General features: G+C 39.8%; 1 protein-coding gene across 2 annotated transcripts in view; it reads right to left on the bottom strand.

Moving 5' to 3' along the window:
- The window catches only part of CELF2 (CUGBP Elav-like family member 2), a 445,244-nt gene extending 425,036 nt beyond the window's left edge, over positions 1-20,208 (bottom strand). For both annotated transcript variants that reach the window (XM_065419232.1, XM_065419240.1), the window contains exon 1: positions 20,066-20,208. In XM_065419232.1, the coding sequence (XP_065275304.1) occupies positions 20,066-20,118 (53 nt within the window). In that variant the 5' untranslated portion in view covers positions 20,119-20,208. The remainder of the gene's footprint in view (positions 1-20,065) is intronic.
- Positions 20,209-20,515: the final 307 nt, after the last annotated feature.

The raw sequence follows: 20,515 nt of genomic DNA, 5'->3' as shown, positions 1-20,515 counted from the left end.
GTGCCAAGCACAATGATGGCTATGTTGTATAGGTGTAACATTAACACAAATATTCAATAAGATAAATCTTGAACTTCCTCCAAAATTGAATATTTTTGTGGATACAGTATATTTATGTAGACCCCAGCCAAGCAAGGACAAGAAGAGCTGAACTTCTGTTAGGCAGGTTTTTCCTGTAGTATTTCACAACCTGGGAAAGACGAAGCATCAGAAACCACACACACACAATCCCCATCACCAGTTCTTGGGAGAATTCCAGCTTCTAGATCCAGACTCAAATTCCTGATTGAATTTAGGGTCCTTGCTATGGATTTACAAAGCTGACAGCCAAATATTCCATAGTTCTCATCATTAGCTTACCATTTCCTGGCAGTAGGCTAGGAATACCAGTGTCACACATGGCATCACTTTCATCAATATGTTGGTCAGGGATTGGAATGGAGGAACAAGTGGTAGCTGTACCCACAATGCCAAGCTCCACCCCACAGTTTCAAAATACATGTGATCATAATTAGATTTCAGAGTTAATGGCCATTGAGGAGAAGGGGAGCGGGAAACTCACATCTCCCAAAAAAGTCTTGTTTCTGAATGGCTGCAGAATTTTCCGATCAGCAGGTTAACCTGCAACAGTACAAATTTGAAAAGCTCTCCCCAAACACAAAGCTAAATACATCATTGGTTCCGTGTGGCTCCTGATGGTGAAGACACCTAGAAGGCCTAAGAAATATCATAACTTTCTGATATTAGAAGTGACAAGCAGCTTCTTCTCTCTCTGCCTTAGAAAGGGATAAAGTACGTTAGAGCTTCTGAAAGGTGCCATGGAAGATGAAGCCCAGCCATAGAATTCAGGCAGCAGCTAGGCAAAGCTTCCCCTCTCTGTCTAAACCACAATGTGGAGAGACCATCTCTAGGGGTGAGATGGAAGTGTTCCCTCCATCTTAGTTTGGTGATGGGTGATTGCATAAAACCCTATCTGAAGGCCTTTCATGTAAGAAAAGCAAAACCAAAAACCAAAACAACCCAATAGCAATAATAGCAAAAGCCCTAGTGGACTTTATGGAGTCTCCAGCATTTCTCCCTTTTCAGTTTCCAAGCTCTGCCTGGGGTCGAGGTTTGGGAACAGAAAGGGCTGTTCATATTGTGAGTGTCACTTCTGGCGGAAAAGGTTTAATCAAAAAAGAGGAAGGTTTTGCAACGTGTCCTAAAGATGGTCAGACTCCAATTTCATCAGATTGCCTCTGGAAGATCACCATGGCCCTTTCGAGTCTTTAGCGGCTCTCCTGCTTGTCCATTCATAGCATGCCAATTGGCTCTGGTTTCTAGGATATGGACACGGAGAAACTAACATACCATGCCATATTCCTTTAAATGCTACACACTAAACATATTAACTTAATCAGCACTCACACAAACACGGCGTTATAGGGTCGAACACATAACCATGTGTCTCTACAGAGGTCCTATGTCCATTTATCAATAATTTGCAACTTTAACTATATAAAGGATCCCAATTCTCCCTGTTCCACTTGGGATGAAATTGTTCAAAAAGAATTTGATCAAATTCAGACCCGATAAAAGAGGCTATTCTGCCTTTTCTAGCACAATCCTCGGTGTTGTTTAAATTGAAACAACTTAGATTTTGCTTCTTACAATTTTATTCCAAGAGAAGCCAGCAAGAGAATCATTGTTTTGGCCTCAAGGCATTCATCAAGCGCTCTTATTTCTTTCTTGAGTTCAGCAAGAGTAGCTGCTTTATCGGGTATACACTTGGATAGATTTTTTTCCCCCAGGAAGGTACTTCATTTTAGTGTACATAGAAACTGAGGGAAAACAGAAGCTAGAAACTAAAATCTACCTGCTAAGGAACATTTACTCAAAGACAACCACAAGGCTCAAACTAATTGACAATTTCTGCTCGGGGCCCATGATTAGAATACCAGGGTTGCTGCAGGTAAGAGTGGGAAAGTACTAGCATAGCCATTGGCAAGAACTTGCACAATGCCTGTCATGACCTGCAGTTATCACCAATCTGGAAGCTCTTAAACTAGTCAAGTTGTACAGAAAAAGGAAATAAAAACCAAAAGGAGGCCTTGCTCTGGAAAAAGAAGAAGTTCAGGAGGGAATGACCATGGTTTTAATTATTAAACGCGTATTCTAATCATGGCACAAGGAATATGCATTGGATCATGTTAACCAACACAGAAATACACTTGTAGGACTTATTGTTTTGTATGGCCTTTTACGGCTATACGAGACGGTGCACAAATTTCTAGTGGTGTCTGGACACCATTGTTTAGGGCAGTGGTGGGCAATGGGAACGGCGAACTGCAGCCACTTGGAGCTATGGGGGGCCGTGCCTGTGGACGGTCAACATCAGCAAAATGTCGCACGGCCCACAATCAGATTACCCTGATGGGCTGCATGCGGCCCACCACTGGTTTAGGGCATAAGGAACACATAGGGGGCACAAAGTCATAGTCTGTTTTAAAGCATCCACAATTAATTGATCATCATCAGTTGGGGTTAACACCAACCAATGTGAAGTGACCCATTTTTGCACTGGGATGAAATATTTTGAGACCCAGGCAGTTGGGGATTGCAGAGTTGGGATGATGCTCCATGAAAGAATCTTTTTCCTTACAAAGTGATCCACAGAGTAGAGATTGTGGAAAATGACCACACTAGTATAGAAACACAAAAACGATCCATGAGTTGATGAAAAAAAAAAAATCATAAATAAGTAGTATGATATTCACATATTACTGACATCGCCCTTCAGCATGTCACACGAGCTGCAATATTAGCCATGCTGGACTGACGGCTAATAAGATTAAATTTCTTAGTTCCATGATAATGGTGGGGATTTTGATCAAAATAGAAGTATTTGCATACTTGGTGCCAAATTAGGAAGGATTTAGTCATAAACTCATAGACTTTAACGTCACAGATTCACAGGGTTAAAAGGGACCGCCAGGGTCATCTAGTCTAACCCCCTGCCAAGATGCAGGATTGTTGTGTCTAAACAATTGAAGACAGATGGCTCTCCAGCATGCTTTTGAAAACCTCCAGTGAAGGAGCTTCCACAACCTCCATAGACAATCTGTTCCATTGTCCTACTGTTCCTAATGATCATCTAGTCTGACCTCCTGCACATTACTTGCCCGTATCTTATTTAAGTATGAGGTCTTTTTAGAAAAATGCATATCCATAATGATCAACAAAATACTAAGATGTAGCATATTAGGCCAAGCAGCTTTAATTTGTCAGGAAAACTGCCATTCATCATACATTATCTGGCCAACTGAATTACACAGGTGCCTAGGTTCCCCTATGTTTGCTACTATATGACAGACGTTACTAACACAAACACAACATGGAAATATTTGCAAGTACACAGTAGCCATATCTGACCTATTCTAATAAGACACCTTTTTGAAAGGTTGATGCACTTACTCTAAACGCAACCTAGCGGAGTCTGACTCAAATCCAATTTTGGCCCATTCCTAACTGAGGTGCAGGTCTGATGATGGCAGAAGGAGAGGAGGAAAAAGTTACAGGACAGTTGTGCAGCAAAAAGCACAAATGGGAGTTAACCTCCCAAATCCCATTGAAATTCAATGTGATTTCAGCCCCGAACTCCCTTACGGCTCCTTTGAAAGTCCCAGTGGATGAAAAAAAACTGAACCTGAAACAAAATAAGCTTGTTTTTTATCCCCTACTTTGACAATATTAAAGAATCATTGAAGAATCAGAAATAGAATGACTCGATAGTTCAGTGTTTAGGGTACCCACCTGGCAGGTGGGATCCCCAGGATCCCCAATTCTTTCTGCTCCAATGACTATTTATCCATCCACAGTGGAACAGCTTTAAACAGGAGAGTCTGAGGGAGCCCCACATCAGAATATCCTGTAGTTCAGGGGTGTTTCCCATCTCCCTCAGATATGGGAGACACCTATTCAAATCCTTTCTTCCCTTCAAGTGGGTGTGGGTGTCTTGAACCTGGGTCTCCCAGGATAAAGAAATTATAGAGCACTCACCTGGGCTGTAGGAGACCTGGGTTTAAGTACCCCCCTCTGACTGAAGGGAGAAGGGAAGCCCCCCGTTCAAATCCTCTCTCAGGAGTGTTCTAACCATTGGGACAGAAGTTATAAGTGGGCATGACTACCTCCTTTCTCTCCCTCCTTAGTTTTCTGTGGAGCAAGGCAGGCTCAGGCGGCTCATCACCCAGCATGCTGGCTTTTGTGGAATGCATTCTAAGCCCTTTACTGTGGATTAATTAAAGTGATTGGAGCGGTGGAATGGACCTAGGGTCTCCCACCTCCTAACTGGATGCCCTACCCACGGGACTACAGATTTGTTCTGACTCTCTCTTTCTCTCTGGCCTAATGACTGCTGGCTTTTGTGGATGGTATTTTGAGGCACCTATCTCTCCCCATTCATTGAATAGGGAGCCAAGGCACCTAGTCCCTTTGTGGATGCGGGCTTCAGACGCTACAGCAATGGGCGGCAGTACGGAACTGAAAAGGAAGACACCTGGGTTTTACTCCTGGCTCTCCCACTGATTTTGTGTGTGACCTTAGTCAAGACACTTCAAAACCGGTGGGCCAAAAAAAATAGTTATAGAGCAGAAACTCACTGAGTTCACCCACTGCTACCATCCTTCTACTGGCTGCCTTCCCACTGCTACCAAGCACCCATCCTAGTTTTGGGTAATTTTTGAGAGGATACAGAAGTATATGAGAGAAAGTTAAAAAACTGATTATATGCGTGTTTGTAGATTTACACATACGAATGGGCGTGAATTAGTTTGCATAATATAAAATGATACCTTCAAGGACCTAAATGAAGAGACAAAAAAAGGGAAATGATTAATCTTGGCCACTCTTCACAGATTAACAGTTAATTTAATGTCACATGTTCTATTTTATACTTTTTGGACAGACTGGCACTGAAGTGACATCTACAACCACCACTGTAAAATACCTATGATTACACTTCTACTCACAGCTCAACAATCCACTATAAATACTGTTTAGCTTCTTACTATAATTCCATATGATCTTAGAGTGTGCAGTTTTTTTCTTTTATCTATTCAATTTAATAGCCAGTATTTGTATTGTGCTTTGAAAAGTGCTACCTCATCACCTAAACAAGTGCCCATACATATCCAGGGGTGGGCATCTGTTACATTAAAGCAGGATTTTTATGAAAAATAGGCTGTGTACTTCTGAACAGAAATTATGTCCTGCCTAGATTAGATGTAATGCAATGGCTTTCAAAGGGAAGAAAAAGGAAATCAATACCTTCTGGAATATTAACAGAATTGTTGAAAAGAAACAAACAGAACTTCTCCCACAGTGCATCTTCCTGGAATACTTTGGCACTTTTTTCAGGAAATGTAATTCTGTTATACAAGATTTTAGCATGTTGAAAGCTAAAGTGATATTTTAAATAGCATTTCAAGCATTCCAAACTATCACAGACTGCACTGATTAAAACAGGGTAATAAAAAGTGTTTCCTAAATATGTTTATGAATCAGATTGTTTGAAGATTCCATAAAAATTATATACATTTATTTCCCCTCCCCTAAAGTGCCTTGTTGCAAAATCACCTGATTTGAAATGGTCCAGAAGTCTTGTTTTGTGTATAAATATGTACATTGATTCTGATAAAATACATGAACACTCAGTGAAAAAAACTATGTTGCTCTCTGTAATATTTCTTCAAAGTATAAAGGACAGGCACTAGTCTCTTGATTTGTGTGTGTCAGTATTATGGATTAAAATGTTCCCTCTGCCAGATAACCTGTTGAGTCCACGCTACATTTCATAAGAATCCCAATGAGCAGCAAACATAACTCATAAGGTAGTTACATCCACACCCACCCTTCCCCCAAAACACCAAACATTTAATCATGCCCTGAAATATTAGCTTTAGCCTTATGTAAGCTGCATATGAAAACACAAATCTTACTATCACCTGTTTAAAATGTTGGCAAGATTCCCAAGTAAAGAACAATTTTGGAGAAGACCAGGAAACTTTAAGCAAAGCATTCAAACCAAACCTGCTCCAAATAAGCAAACATGATCATCTGCCAACTAAAATATCACATTCGTGTTAAAAGTACAAGAAAGATATATACAGAACAAGAGATTAGCCTCAATCAAAAGCCCCACAATCTAAATATCCCAGAACTAGGGTAAATTCAGTTATGGTTCCAAACATTCTGACTGACTTCTATCTCTACAGGCGAGGTCAAGGGTACGACCCCTTATGGGTCACAGTATCAGCAATTCTAATTAAAAAGTTAATGGTAGTTAAGGACAGGCAGCAGTAGAGGTGGGTAAATAACTGATTTTTCTTTTTGCTGGGAATTCTGGGAAACAAAATAAAGACAAAAATTTGGTTCAGGTCCAATCACCTCCCCACCCCCACCCCTCACTTTGTGAATGGTACCCACGTACCCATGTGAATCTAGCAAGAAAAAAGTGGTTTTGGCCAAAATTATTTGGCACAGCTGTGTCAAACTCATGACTAGTTTTGAGTCGAGTTGGCCTGTTGTAGGATGTGTTCAGGACCAGACTGAGCCTTAATCCCCCAGCACCATAAACCTTGCAACTTTGGGCAGTTCTCATCCAAAAGATGAGAGTCACGTTTGGTTCATTATGTAGATTAACGGCCTGATTGTCATGGATCCAGATAGTAGGAGATAATGGGTGTGTAGCACTTTTGAATGTATGGACAACTATCTGAACTGAATCTCAGAAACTTCCAATTTATACTACTTCTGTTGCCTCATGGAAGCTGATAGGTGTGGAGCTCATTTGAAAACTTGGCCCTGAAAATTATAATTTTTGTACTTGTGTTTAAAAAAAACAAAAACACAACACCATGACTTTTGCACAGCACTGTCTCCAGGACAAACAAAACCAAACAGAAAGGACTCCACCCAGCATTCTGTGATTACACAAGCCTTGGCTTCGTTTAGATTCTTCTTGGACAAACAAAAGCACAAATACAGTGTCTCAGAGTATAGTCATGAGGATAAGAATATTGGATAGTTAATTGTTCACAAAAGAGCTATTCAAAAACAATAAGTCTTTGAATTCATTCTCTTTAACTGTGCTTTTATATTTATTGCCAGCACAAATCATACTTTTTTTAAGATGACCTTCATTCTTTCCTAAGCACATTTGCAGCTCATCAATCAGCACAGCCTAAACATCTCTGACATCTTTTGCTGAAGTTAGGTAGCAATTTTTGCTTCACGTCTCCTGTATGCACTTCAAAATTCTTTACTATGAAACTCTGGGTCAACAACAAGGCAGATGCTTCCATTCAGGTTTAAGAAATGTTACTTTGGATCATAAGTGATTATTATGTAGAGGGAAAAATAAAAATACCACAACGGAAGTAGTGTAAATCAGAAGTTACTGAGACTCAGTTCAGATAGTTGTCCAATCCAAACAACCTCTCCAAACTTAAAGGGGCTGGAAATCTTGTGTGAAGTGGGTCTCTTGCAAGATTACATTATTTCCTATTTCTGCCTCAACCTGAAATGCTACATTAACAGTCCAGAACTGACCACTTCTAATGTTCAAAAATTATGAGCCAGGCAGCAGAAATCATGAGATTTTTATTAAAATTTTGGGTTCTTTGTATTTGCCTATTAATCGGTGGCCTTCAGGGTGTACTTGAGTCACATTTTCAAACTTCTCTCTGCACCCACAATGCCTAAAAAGTTACTAAACAAGAAAGATTCCAACATAGTCACTTGTCTCCGGGATCTGGGGCTGTAACCACAACATCAAATCTCGAAAGACTAAAATCATGAGACTTGCCAACACTGCAGTATATTCGGTTCTTCCTCTCCCAACTAGAAAGAGGAAGTGTGCGGGGGGAGGGGAGAGGGAAAAAACAACTTAAAATGAAATTCTCCAAACATCATAAAAAAGTTTGGACTCACTTCCAGTTGGGGGCTGGTGGAGGTTTGGAGTCTGTTCTATTTTCTTCGAGCTGGTTTGTCCATCTCCAGCGTTTGTAGAAGTGAGACATGATTTCCAGATCTAGATCTAGAAGACTTTCTTCAAACTTCAGGGCTGTTCAGAGGTAGGGGTTTTATTCCATTGAGCACAGGAATGGGAGCTAGTTACAAAGCTGCTATCCAGACTTTGATCCTAATGTATCAAGACTCACTGAAGTTTAGAGGTGTGTATTTAGGCTTATCTAGAAACCCGAGAAAGTCAGTTGTGCTGCATTATGCCTTTCTAACGTGGTGAGAGGGGGGGAAAGAATCACATGAAAAGGAAAATAACTTAGTATTTTCAAAAGAAAATGCTCCCTGCAAGAAATTCTGCCTGGATATATGGGTCTTTCAGGGACTGCCTCACACTAGAACAAACAGGAGCCAAAAGTGGGCCAACAACAGACATTTCAAGGTAATCTGTGCACACATTGCAATTTTTAACTTATATATTTTCAACACACAGCCAAGGGGAAAAGCTGGGTCTTATGGATTGGGAAAGTTTGTGTTGCAACCATAGAAATGGTTGTGTGATCTTGAAAGCTCCAATACCCAACCTCAGGGCTATGCTGTGAAATTATCTATGCCCAGCACTGCATCAGAGATCAAACTCCCAGAAATGAAATAAGAATTCTATTTATGAACAACTTTGTTGTAATATATCAACCACGTGCAAGCTGTTGGTATGGCTAGCTGCCACCCAATCAAGGTTAAAAATGAACAGCCTTGCAGCTGAAATATAACTAATGCTACATTATTCTACCAGATTTTGTTAGGTTGGCAAATTTGTAACACTGAGATTTACGCAGTGTCATCATAAAGTGCAGAAGTAATATTTTCTTCTACGTAGATTTAATAAAGAAGAAAAAGTTTCACCAATGTAAATATCCCCCACAACAAGGGACAAATTCCTAAATGTTAAAAAAGTGTTATTTACCTACCTGAGAGCACTTGTAGTTCAAAGAAAATTGAAGTTAAAATGGCTACAGGGACGGATGCTTTAATGCAATTTAAAATTAATCTGTGGAACTCACTGCCACAGGATATGTTGAGACATTACTTTAAAAACAGAAATTTATTTACTAGGAATGTCATCTTCACTAACACAAGGTAAGGCAAATGTTGTTAGTGCGCTCTCTCTTCATAGCATAAACTGATCACGGGCTGGCATCAAGAAGAAATCTCCCTTCATATTATATTGTACAATTACGTTAAGTTTGTATGGTTTTAGTCCCATCATAGGAATGTAGGAATTGCCATATATGACCAGACCAACGATTTATCTAAACTGATATTCCCAGGGCCGGCTCCAGGCATCAGCGCAGGAAGCAGGTGCTTGGGACAGCCAATGGAAAGGGGCGGCACGTCTGGGTCTTCGGCGGCGGATCCCTCAGTCCCTCTTGGAGGGAAGGACCGGCCGCCGAATTGTCGCTGAAGAATGAAGCGGCGCAGCAGAGCTGCCGACGAAGTGCCGCCAATCGCGGCTTTATCCTTTTTTCCCCCCCTTCGCCGCTTGGGGCAGCAAAAAAGCTGGAGCCAGCCCTGGATATTCCAGTATCTAACACGTACCAGGAAAGTGTTATAATGGACAAGTTATGGGCAACCTACCAAAGATGGGAAGTTTCTTCCTAACCTCAAAAAGTTAGTGGCTGGTTAAAGCAATGAGGGCTTATATCACTTCCAATTATTTTGTATCCTGTCTAGGGTAACTGTGGATGTTTTCATTATCCATATAAATCCTTTCTTAAAAATCCTTAGCATCAATAGTATCTACTGCCACTGTATTCCATGGACTAATTGGCCTGTGACTATAAACAGTATTTTCTTTATCAGTTTTAAATTTGTTGCATATCTCCTTGTCCTTGCATTATTACCAAGTGTGAACAGTACAGTGTCCATTATTTTATATCCTTTTCCCTTTAAACTAAACTGTCCTAACCTTTCACTATCTCCTCATATGGAAGTCTTTCCATGCTTGTAATCAACCACCAACCATCTTTGGAAGCCTTCTGTTAAAAGTCTCTCTCTATCATCTTTCTGAAGGCATTCAGAATTGGCCTATACCAGAGACAGAATGCCACAATCCCATATATGGAAAATTGGTTTGTTACAGTCCAGCAGCTTTTACATTTTTAGGATTTACTAAGCAGCCATCAGACAGACTTTAACCACCGAACTTCCTCTCTTAAAGGCACGATTTAGTCAAAATTAACAGTCTAAGCTTCTAGCTTCTGGAGAATCTTTAAAAATACCCTCCCCCCACATCACCCTATTGCTGAACTAGTTCTACTTCCTCTTCCCACTTTCACTGTATAGGGTAGATACGTGCAAACATCCTGTGTGGCCTGACTGTGGCTGCAGAAGGCAGGAACAGATACAAAACAAAATATGGAGAACTAGTCCTTTCTTTCCTCCAGTTTGTCATGTGTTTTAATTATACTGAAATCCAAACTCCAACATTATCTCACGTCCAAATCATAGACTGGATTATGTACATGGCTCATTTTAATCAATGAAGCTTAATCTTTCCTGTTGCCATACTCTTTATTTTCATAGTATCAGCTTCGCTTAATCCATAACCCGAAGCTCAAATAGACTAGACCCCATCTTGTAATATGTAGTCACCTGCAGAGTTTAATAGGAAAACAAGGCAGTGAATTAGTCCAAACAGGATTGGTCTGAGTACTTAGTATATCTATGTTAGGTTTTTCTGTACAGTACTTTTTTGTTGTTGTTGTTCACTATCACTGTACATGTGCACTTCACTGGTTAACTGTCAGTTTACTCAAGTCCCTCCTTCGGAGACTCATTTCTTCCACAATGCCTGCAAATAAAGATGTGTAATTATAACACAATTCCAAACTAATATTACCGTTCTGATGTGCATGTATCTAAACTAAGTTAGTGAGTGATATTATGGCTGTAACTTGTTTCTTTTCTCAGCCTGTTCCTGCCTATTGTGATTGAGTGGGGGTAATAAACATCATGTCAACAAATTATATTGTAAACTCTTCCGCACAGTGTCCATTTTTTTGTTTGTTCTGTAACATGCCTAGCACACTTTCAGTGCTATAAAATAATATAGCAATTGTGTTGCTGTGCATTTTCCGGAATCTTTTCCTCAGCTATACAATACACACACACACACACACACACACACGAGAGAGAGAGAGAGAGAGAGAGAGAATGAGAATCACGCCCCCTCCCACTATTGAAGTAAAAGGAATGGAATAATTAAATACATTGTTTTCAAAACACTTGTTACCCTAGAAACATTTTGATTGCTATCACTAGGCAGGATTACTGTTGCTGAGAATACTTTTGGGGGTATGTAGAACTGTTAGAAGTCAAAGTAAGCATCTTGCTTTTCTTGTAGAAGATTGCATCCAATTAATTCTTTTGATCAAAATATATCAAGAAAAGTCCCAAAGATCTCCAGGTAAAGCAGTGGTCTACCTGACATTAAAGCATTGTGCAACAACCCTCTAGAGTCTCACTTGTTTTAACTGCTCACAGAGTCTAAAAACTCTCATTAGCAAGAGGTTTTATGGATCAAGATGGCTAGCGGAGCAGCTCACTGCCTACACATGTAGTTTCAATTCTCACAGTACGGTTGTGGGATCAGAGTTCTGAGTTACTGCAGTCCCAGAGCTGTGTGGGAGAACACGGTTACTATAGGTTAAACTAATGTACTAATTTTTGTGCAGGGGAAAAATAAATAGTGGTTGCAAAATCATGACAATCACCACTCAAATGGGTGTAAAACACTTTAAAAAATATTTCACACACTATGAAAATATCACATCAAGGACTTCAAATTCTGTTTCTCCAGTTTCCAATATTTGAAGTTATATGCAGTTTGAGTAGCTACCATCCCAGTCTAACAAGCCCGGGATGGTCAGTGGATTATGCTGATTTTGTGAGTCTATTTGAAAGATGACCCGGAGAGCACAAGCAGAAGACAGGTTCATCTATTTTTACCCCAATTTTTAAATAAGAAAAACTATTTAACTAATGAATTAAAGCTTAATGTAGCTTTATCTCCAGGAGAGTTTTGGCGTCCAGATTGCAAAGGAGATGCAGCATAAAACTGGACATCAACAGGCTTGAAATAGTTTATGTAATAAGTGCTCTGGCTACAGTTTCCTCCATCCTTAGATACAGAAACTTCCTGTATTAAAAGAAAGATACACAGTTCTTTTTAAAAACATATTATCTCAGGTGGTGTAGCAAGTCAACATAGCTTCACTGATGTCATTGGAACTTTGCCAGCTTACACCAGCTGAGCATCTAAGCCCAGCAATGCTTTCACATGAAAAATTCCCCATGGACTTCAATGGGAGTTACATGTGCATGAACGCGGTGGGATCAGCACCTAATGCCACCCCTCTGCACAGTGCAAGCCTCGTGGCCCTTCCTTTCTTCCCTTTCCCACCCAAATAAATTCCTCCCTGGCTTCTGACACTCCTCAGGTCCATATGAACTCTTTAATTTTAAAGATCAATTGGAGTGTTCGGCCGAGTTCTGACCGTAATTGCCAAAATTGTAAACTGGTGCTGGGGACAATTTTCTATATTGAAGCCCCAGGGGCTGCTAGACCTTTAGTAATGAACAGTGCCGGGTTTTGGCGCACGCTCTCAAAGCCTGCAGGACCAGTTTCAAAAACTAAGGCTGTTCTTTAGGGCAGTAAACAGGGACCATTAGCAAATATGCCTGAAACCTCCACTTCCAGTGCAATCTAGAATAAATTAAATCTCAAAATGCACAATAAAGTTAACTTATGCAGCACTTCTCCTCCTAAAGGTGCTACCAACTGGAATACAAACTATATTAATCCACCAATGACATGCAACCCCCGCTGGGTGAAATGTAGCAACTATTTGCTTGCTTAGAGCAGTAAGGCACAAGAGTCTGGGACAGGAAATGATGTTAACGTCATCCTATTAAAACTTACAGGGGAATTTAGGTACAGGTGGTAGAATGTGATCACCCAGATTGGAATTCATCCAGGATTCATCCTCCTCTTGCAATATAAATGCCATGGGAAGTAGATTGTTGGGTGCCATGTAACATTGCGTTGTCTGTGCAAGTTATAAACCTGTTGTGTGTGCAGACAGACCACGAATCCATGTGAATTAGCTGCAAACTAGAGAATGACCTTCCACCGTTCCTCACTTAGAAATAAAAGTTCCTCTCTAGAGCCTGTAAGACTGAGAATTCTCTTAATTTAACTTAACTTTTCATCTGCCTTTCTGTATATTTTAAAAGCCTTTTCTTCCTAAGAATGTATACCAAAACCAGAACAATTCAAGATCAAATTTAGAGTTTCAATCAAAACTAAATCTTTCATTCAAAACTATTTACACCAACATGCCATCTTAACAGTTAAACAGGTGACCTGGAGAGTCGGATCTTTCAGATCTCAAAGCGTGAATGAGACGATAACGTTAAATCATGAGAATCCTGTCCTCTATTGACAGTCAAAAGCATGCCAGGCAGTGATGTGCTACCAATGTTTTATAAAAGGGGACTTCCCACTCCACCCCCCGCCTTTATTCTATGACTCAATGTGCTGGCATGAATATGCTTGTACAGAAGAGGTAGAAGAACTGTGGAATCCATTCACTTGGTTTTCCCACTCATTACAAAAGATGCTTTGTCACAGCCAAGGAAACGGCACTTAAAAGTTATATTAACTACAATTCACAGGAAACATTTTGTTCCTGGAAAATACAGTGCATACTGATAGTCTAGCAGAGTGTTCAACTGGGGGAGTTTGAAATGAAGGTTGGAAGGAGTTAAGAACTTGTAGGGTGCATTGGGGTTATACTGCACACGGAAATATTTTTTTAAACACCCAATACTTGGGTATTTTTAGGTGCCCCAGAGGCAGTGATAGCATGAACTCTATTGGGAGCCAAGATCCAATTTCCCTTTCAAATTGCTGGTGCAATCTTGATGACTGGCCATTAAATAAAAGAAATGGGTTATTCTCTATGTAAACATGGATAAAATCAGATGCACCTAGACAGTAAGGGTCTACTCCTGCTCCTATTGGAATCAATGGCAAAACTCCCATTAACTTTAGGGCTTGATCCTGCACCATTAAATGGTGTTTCTTTTTCAGCATATGTAGAGCTGAAGCGAAGGATTCCTGCTCCATAGTTGGGGATGGTAACAGACTCACATTCTCCATGGATCAGGCAAAGAGAGGGAGAGGTAAACACCCTGACCAGCGGATTATAGTACCAATGATTTGGAGAGGGTTCAAAAGGGGGTATGTATATCAAGTTCATGGATGATAAAGCAAGGAGAGATCTCACAAAAGATAGGATTAAAATGCAATACAGAGGAAAAATGGGCTGGAGTTTAGAAAATGCGGAATAATAAGTATAAGTGTAGAGAGATCCATATAGAAAGGAATAATTCAAATACACACATATAGAACCAGGGAATAATAACTAGGCAGAGTAGGATGGCTATGCAATAAAGAAGGAACTTGGGTTACACAGTAGCTGATAAAGTGTAAGAGTCAAGAATGTAACTGAGGTTGCAAAAAGCTACATTGAGGTTGCAAAATGTTATACTGAGTTGTACGAAACAGGAGGATTACAGGAAAAACAAGCAAGGCAATTCACCATTGGTTAAGCCACAATTGCAGCATTCAGTTCCAGGCACGGCACTTTAGAACAGAAGGTTCTACGAACCTCAAATTACAGAGTTCAACCAACCAAAATTCTAGGAAACTCCAAGGATGTCCAGTCTAAAGACAAGACACTGGAATAAGAAAAAAGATGTTATAAATGAGCCAGAGATGACTTGTCCTCACTAGGGCTACATTTTGATCCCATTGAAATAAATTAATTATTTGTATTATGGTAGCACCTAGAGGCCCCAAACCAAGACTTTGGTCCCCTTTGTGCGAGGTGGTGTACAAACTCAGGGAGACAGCTGCGCTGAAGAGCTTACAATCTAAATCAGTGGTTTTCCACCGTTTTTTCACTTGCGGACCCATAAAAAAATTTCAAATGGAGGTGCAGACCCCTTTGGAAATCTTACACATAGTCTGCGGCTCCCCAGGTTGAAAACCACTGATTTAAATAGACAAGACAGGCTATTATTATCCTTGTTTTTATAGATGGGGAACCGTGACACAGCGAGATTAAGTGACTTAACTGAAGTCACACATGACGTCTGAGACAACCTGCAAATTGAAACCCTCTCTTACTGAGTCCCAGTCTCCTGCCTAAACTACAAGACTATACTTCCTTTCTATAGTAAAACTCCTAAGGACTTCAGGGGGACCAGGAGCCAGTGAATTAGTAAGTGCAGAACCAGACTACGCTTAAACTGCAGTAGTAAAGTTTAATTTCAGGTTTAAGAACAATTTTACAACAACATTTGGGCAGTGAACAGACTGCTGACAAACATGGTGGAATTGCCTTCGATGGGAGATCAGGTTATTAATTGGAGTCACGTGGCTAAATCCCCAACGCAGCACTTAGAAAATTTAGCAACTCATGTCCAAGTGAACAAGGCGCAGAGTGAGTTTTGTTAGCAGCCTTGATACAAAAATAAAGGAAGATTTCTTATAAGACTGTGGAAATGGTGGAAGCCCCATTTAAAGGTAGACTAAGCAAGTTTGAAAAAAAATATAATGTATGAACAAATCCTGCACTGACAGAGAAATGGACTAGATGACTTAATTGGTTTAATCTGTCTTTAACACCTACGTTGATCTATTTGCTAGTATATCATTTTGCACTTAATATTCTTTGAAATACTCTATTCTGTCTTTACTTCTACCTGGAACCCAAACATGGGAACACTAACTCAAACTGCCCTGCCAGTATTTTCCGCTGTGATTTTAGGGCACATTTGGAGAAATATGTCAGGTATGTGAAATGAATACAGACCCCACCCTTTCCCACTAAATGGATGAAGGAAACATACTTACACATAGCAAGGAGCTTAGTCTTTACCCCTGATGCATATACTATCCATTTTAATTGGCTTGAGCCGGTTCTGTGGTGTACTGTTGAAAAGTAGCCCCTAGATATTGAACCCGGCCCTGCTTGCTTGCTGCCAGCTCCACCTGGCAGAAGGGTTACAGAGAAGAAACCCAGTTGTATTTTGCTAACCTACTTATTTTAAAATGAAACCACAGAGAATTCTTGTGCATAAATTCTAACTTCCTCCCAGCATCAATCATTTGTGTAACCAACTCTGACCTTCACAGGCCTCCCTTGACTTTAGTGTATTATATGATCTGTATTTTTGAATGGGTTAACTGGAAAGCAATTTCCTCAATGTGTTTTCAGTCAACATCAAATGTACCTCCTCACATATTTATTTTTTGCCTAACAAACATATTGTGACTATTAAAAAGGAAATTGGATTCTCTATTAACGTCCAAATTCCATTATCTGTATTTCAGAGTAGTGACAGAATCCAGGATTGTGTTTCATAGTGAGGCCTCTTTTAAGGGGGTTGGAGGAGGTTCCCTAAGGCCTCAGAGTAAAATATAGCTTATAAAATTCTTTTCCAAAAGCTGTTACATGTTGGGTGACCATATAGCAATGAAATGGTCTATCTACATCCTGGATAGGGTACAGCAGCCCTGGCCACCATGCTCATTAGTACCAATGAGATACAGTGGCAGAAGTAAAATAATCAGTAACTACCATCCATTTCCCCATTAATCAAAGCTATCTCTGTTTATTACTCATTTATGTAGGTGGTTTCATTCTGGCAGATTATTAGGTAGAGTATGCATCACACAGTAATACTTGCGCTGTTTCAGTTAAATGATAAAGAAAACAAAATCCAGGAAAATCCCATGCTAGCAACTGAAACTGGCATCCAAACATACCACGGTCCAACCCTCTTTTCCCATTCTATAAGCAGAAAACCATGCAGCAACCAGACCTATCTTAATACATGGGCAATCAACCTGGGGAGAAAATACTGTAGAGAATTGTTGGTGTTGCACTCACAAATAACCAAAACAACAGACTGGAATCATGCTTTCTCCTGGTTTCTCACTAGCCAAATATAAATCTTCCTAAGTTTTAAGAACTTTATCCCTGAACCCCATTTACAATGAGATTTGGACAATGTGTGGAGGGGAAAGCCTTTTGGCAAAGTCGGTCTTCACCACTGTTAAATTGTGAAGGGTGGGGATCGGCTGCTTTAGGGAAAAAAGGGTTCAGTACTGCAGGAGAGATTGAAAAAGGTTACAAATCACATGAAAGCCTCATCTTCACTCCAAAAACAAGTATATTCTGAACTTGAACTAACTCCCGTTAAAATCCTGCAGAATTCAAGGCAGTTTGTAGTTTTCACACATGTCAAAGACAAAGTTCTCCTATAGACTTAAACTCAGACTGCTTACTTGTGTGAAAAGCACAAACTGCCTTGTCTTCTCTAGGATTTCACTGCAAAATAATCTAATAAATTAAGGACACTCCTCTTATTCATAGTGAAGAGAAGGTCCAAAAGGTGGATCCAAACTCAGTTGGTCCGTGCAGAGCGGAAGGCATTCAAAGGGGTACTGGTGTCTACATGTGTATATAGACAGGTACCTCTTTGACTCTCTCTACTAGCTCTTTTGGTTCCACCTTGTAAAGTTGAAGGCTTGCAGAAAATTCTTGAAGGCCCTAACTCTTTCCCTTCCTTATGTCTTACTATATTGTCTCTACCGCTCTCGACCAATCCTGGCTTCATTGCCCCGTTGGTCTGCTTCTTCCATAACTGTGTGTTTTCCTGCATGCTACTTTTGCTCATAGAAGGTAATGATGAGCTGGTCTCAAGCCACTTCCCTTGCCCCATTTAAATCTGTCCCAAAGACTCAATTCTCTTGGTACCACAATGACTACAAGAAATGGGCCGACTAACTAATCTACTTATCTATTTCCTTAAATACCATGAGTAAGCTTCACAGCTATATGAAAGGAGAGACTTCAGTGTTGAATGGGAAGGGCATTGAAGCTTAAGTTGGAAATTGGAATGAGGAAGATGAGAGGCTGAAATGTTAGGGGAAGGGGGAGATGGATATAGTATGTTTAACTTAATCAAGTAGGACTAGCCAAGAAATAAACATGTAACTAATAAGCTTTATCATTTTATCCCTCTGATAAAGGGGTTCAGCATACAAAGTTCTCTGTTTGGAAAATATTTTAGCATGCACATGCACCACAATCTAAATTACAGGTGATATCCGTGCGAGAAATTGCACAAGCATAATATAAATTATCATGCGTCTTTGACCTTCTCACTTGCCCTCTGTCCACCAGTCCATCGGCCCTGGGACTTAGGCAAACTTTCCAAAGCACTGGGCACCTTCAAACAGTCATCATTTAAAAAACAACAACAATTTGCCAAAGAAACATTTCTTCCACTCATCAGGCATGCTTCAGGCCTAGGTCAATGGCATTCTCTCTGTGCTGAAGTTCATTGTCTCATGGCCCAGTTCAATCTGGCTTTACTAGCATAGGGATACAAAAGTAGTCCCAGTAAAATTTACTCTCTGAAACTTTCCTGAAAGAGCTTTCCTGTAATGCGTGTGACATACAGAGATGCTATGGTGTTATGGCTAAAATATTTTACTGGCACTCATTTGGGATGTCGTGCATAAGCCACTCATTGTTTCATCCCCTTGCAAGTAACATGGTCATCCAAAACGCATGCCAATAAAATCTTTATGCTGCACCCATAACATACTCTTATTTTATGCATACACTGTATATCCAGTATTACTATTGCTGTAAGTAAGCACACAGCAACGCTGAATTAAAATAAAACATTTAAAAAAAGGAATTGTGGCATTTTACTTAGTGGAAAAATAAGTTGAAGCTTTCCAAATACTGACAATCCCAGATGTTAGAAAAGCAAGCTTGCTGTAAATCCGGCTATGCCCTATAGCCCCAGACCCAGATGAGGACCAAAGAAACATTTCATTTTTGATAATGCACAGCACCTTGCAAATAGGAGAGAAAAGATTCAGGGAAGCAATACATTTAAGATAGATATGTTTGTTCATTTTTTGAATTTCATCTTCTGCAGCGTTAAACAGAACATCACTAATCGAAGCACTTTAAAATGTATATGCCAAGAAGATAAAATATACCTGACTGTCAAACATATCTGTGCTGTGTTCCTTATACAAATGTGGCACACATCCAGTAGTGTTATGTGCTACCTCTGAGTATTGGGATAGTGTGAAAAAGTTAGGAAACAAACTTGTCAGTCAGATTTAATTTAGTCTGATATCACCAACTATTTTCTTAAAAGGTAAGTTACTGTAAAACTATCTTCCAACTTTTATAATTCCATACTCTTAAAGGACAAGACATGCAGTTAGAATATCAGTAAGCCTGATCAGTTAATACCTCAGGGCTTTCAAATGAATGCTTTGCAACATCTGCATCAGGTAATAAAGAGAAGGGTTGGATACAATCTTGGTCACTTTTAGCTTAAGTTTTCTATGTGTTTCACTATTATTTTAAAATACATTTCAGGGATAAAGCAACAATCTCTAGCAATTTTCAAATGTCAAATTTATGCATTAGTGACTACCTAAAGATTCAACAGCCCAAAATACGTAACAACAGCACATTTCTGTTTCTTTTCCCTAAAAGAATATTTATCCTTTACTGATCAGCTCTTACCCTCTCTTTAACTATTCAGAAGTTTCCTAAATGCTCCCCTGGGAAGCAACACAATGCAAACAAAGAGTTAATTCTCTTACAGTATCAACTGGTGTTAGACTTACTATTAAGTTTAATTTACAGAGTAATCTCCATTTTTAAAAAAAATGATCAGTACTTCCTTGCTGCACTGTAACACCGAGAAGTATATTTTAAATGCTCCCTGGAGTCTCTCTAAACATCTGCTTAAAGGGTTTCTGTATCTTAAAGGGATCTAATTACTAGAAACTCCTCTGTTACTTAAGCCCAGGGCTCACGTTTCAATTATAACTCAAGTTCCAGTTAATTTGGGGGTGAACCACTGTACCAAAAGGAAGAAAACATAGGCCTACCTTAAAACTTTCCAGCCTTTCAGTGGATCCAGTTCAGAGATTATAGAAACCATTGTATTTAAATAATAATAATAAAAACACTGAAGAGAAGGCTAACCACAACAAGCAGCAGAGTACTCTACTCAGCGTGGGAATGAAAACACAGCCCCAGCACAGCTCTTCCTACTTCTCAAGCTGATAAGCACTTGTCCCAGCTTCTCTCCACCCCCAAAATCAATCTTGTGCTATATTGCTTCACGGTCCCAGTTTCATTTCTCCACCACTACCTTTTAAAGCCCTTGTAATCTGCTCCAACTGATCAAATTTGACCTTTTTGTAGCCCACTTTATTCCAAGCACTGCTCTGAGTTAAATCTCTCTTTATTAACACCGTCCTCCTTGGCTTTCTTTTGGAACAAACACAGATCAAGCTTGAAGCCTCTAGACTTTGCCAGCAATCATTTACAGATTA

The sequence above is a fragment of the Emys orbicularis genome, chromosome 1 (genome assembly GCF_028017835.1).
Source record: "Emys orbicularis isolate rEmyOrb1 chromosome 1, rEmyOrb1.hap1, whole genome shotgun sequence".
In the NCBI taxonomy this organism is placed as follows: Eukaryota; Metazoa; Chordata; order Testudines; family Emydidae; genus Emys; species Emys orbicularis.
The sequence above is the reverse complement of the archived record's forward strand: the minus strand, read 5'-3'. Positions and strand labels throughout refer to the sequence as shown.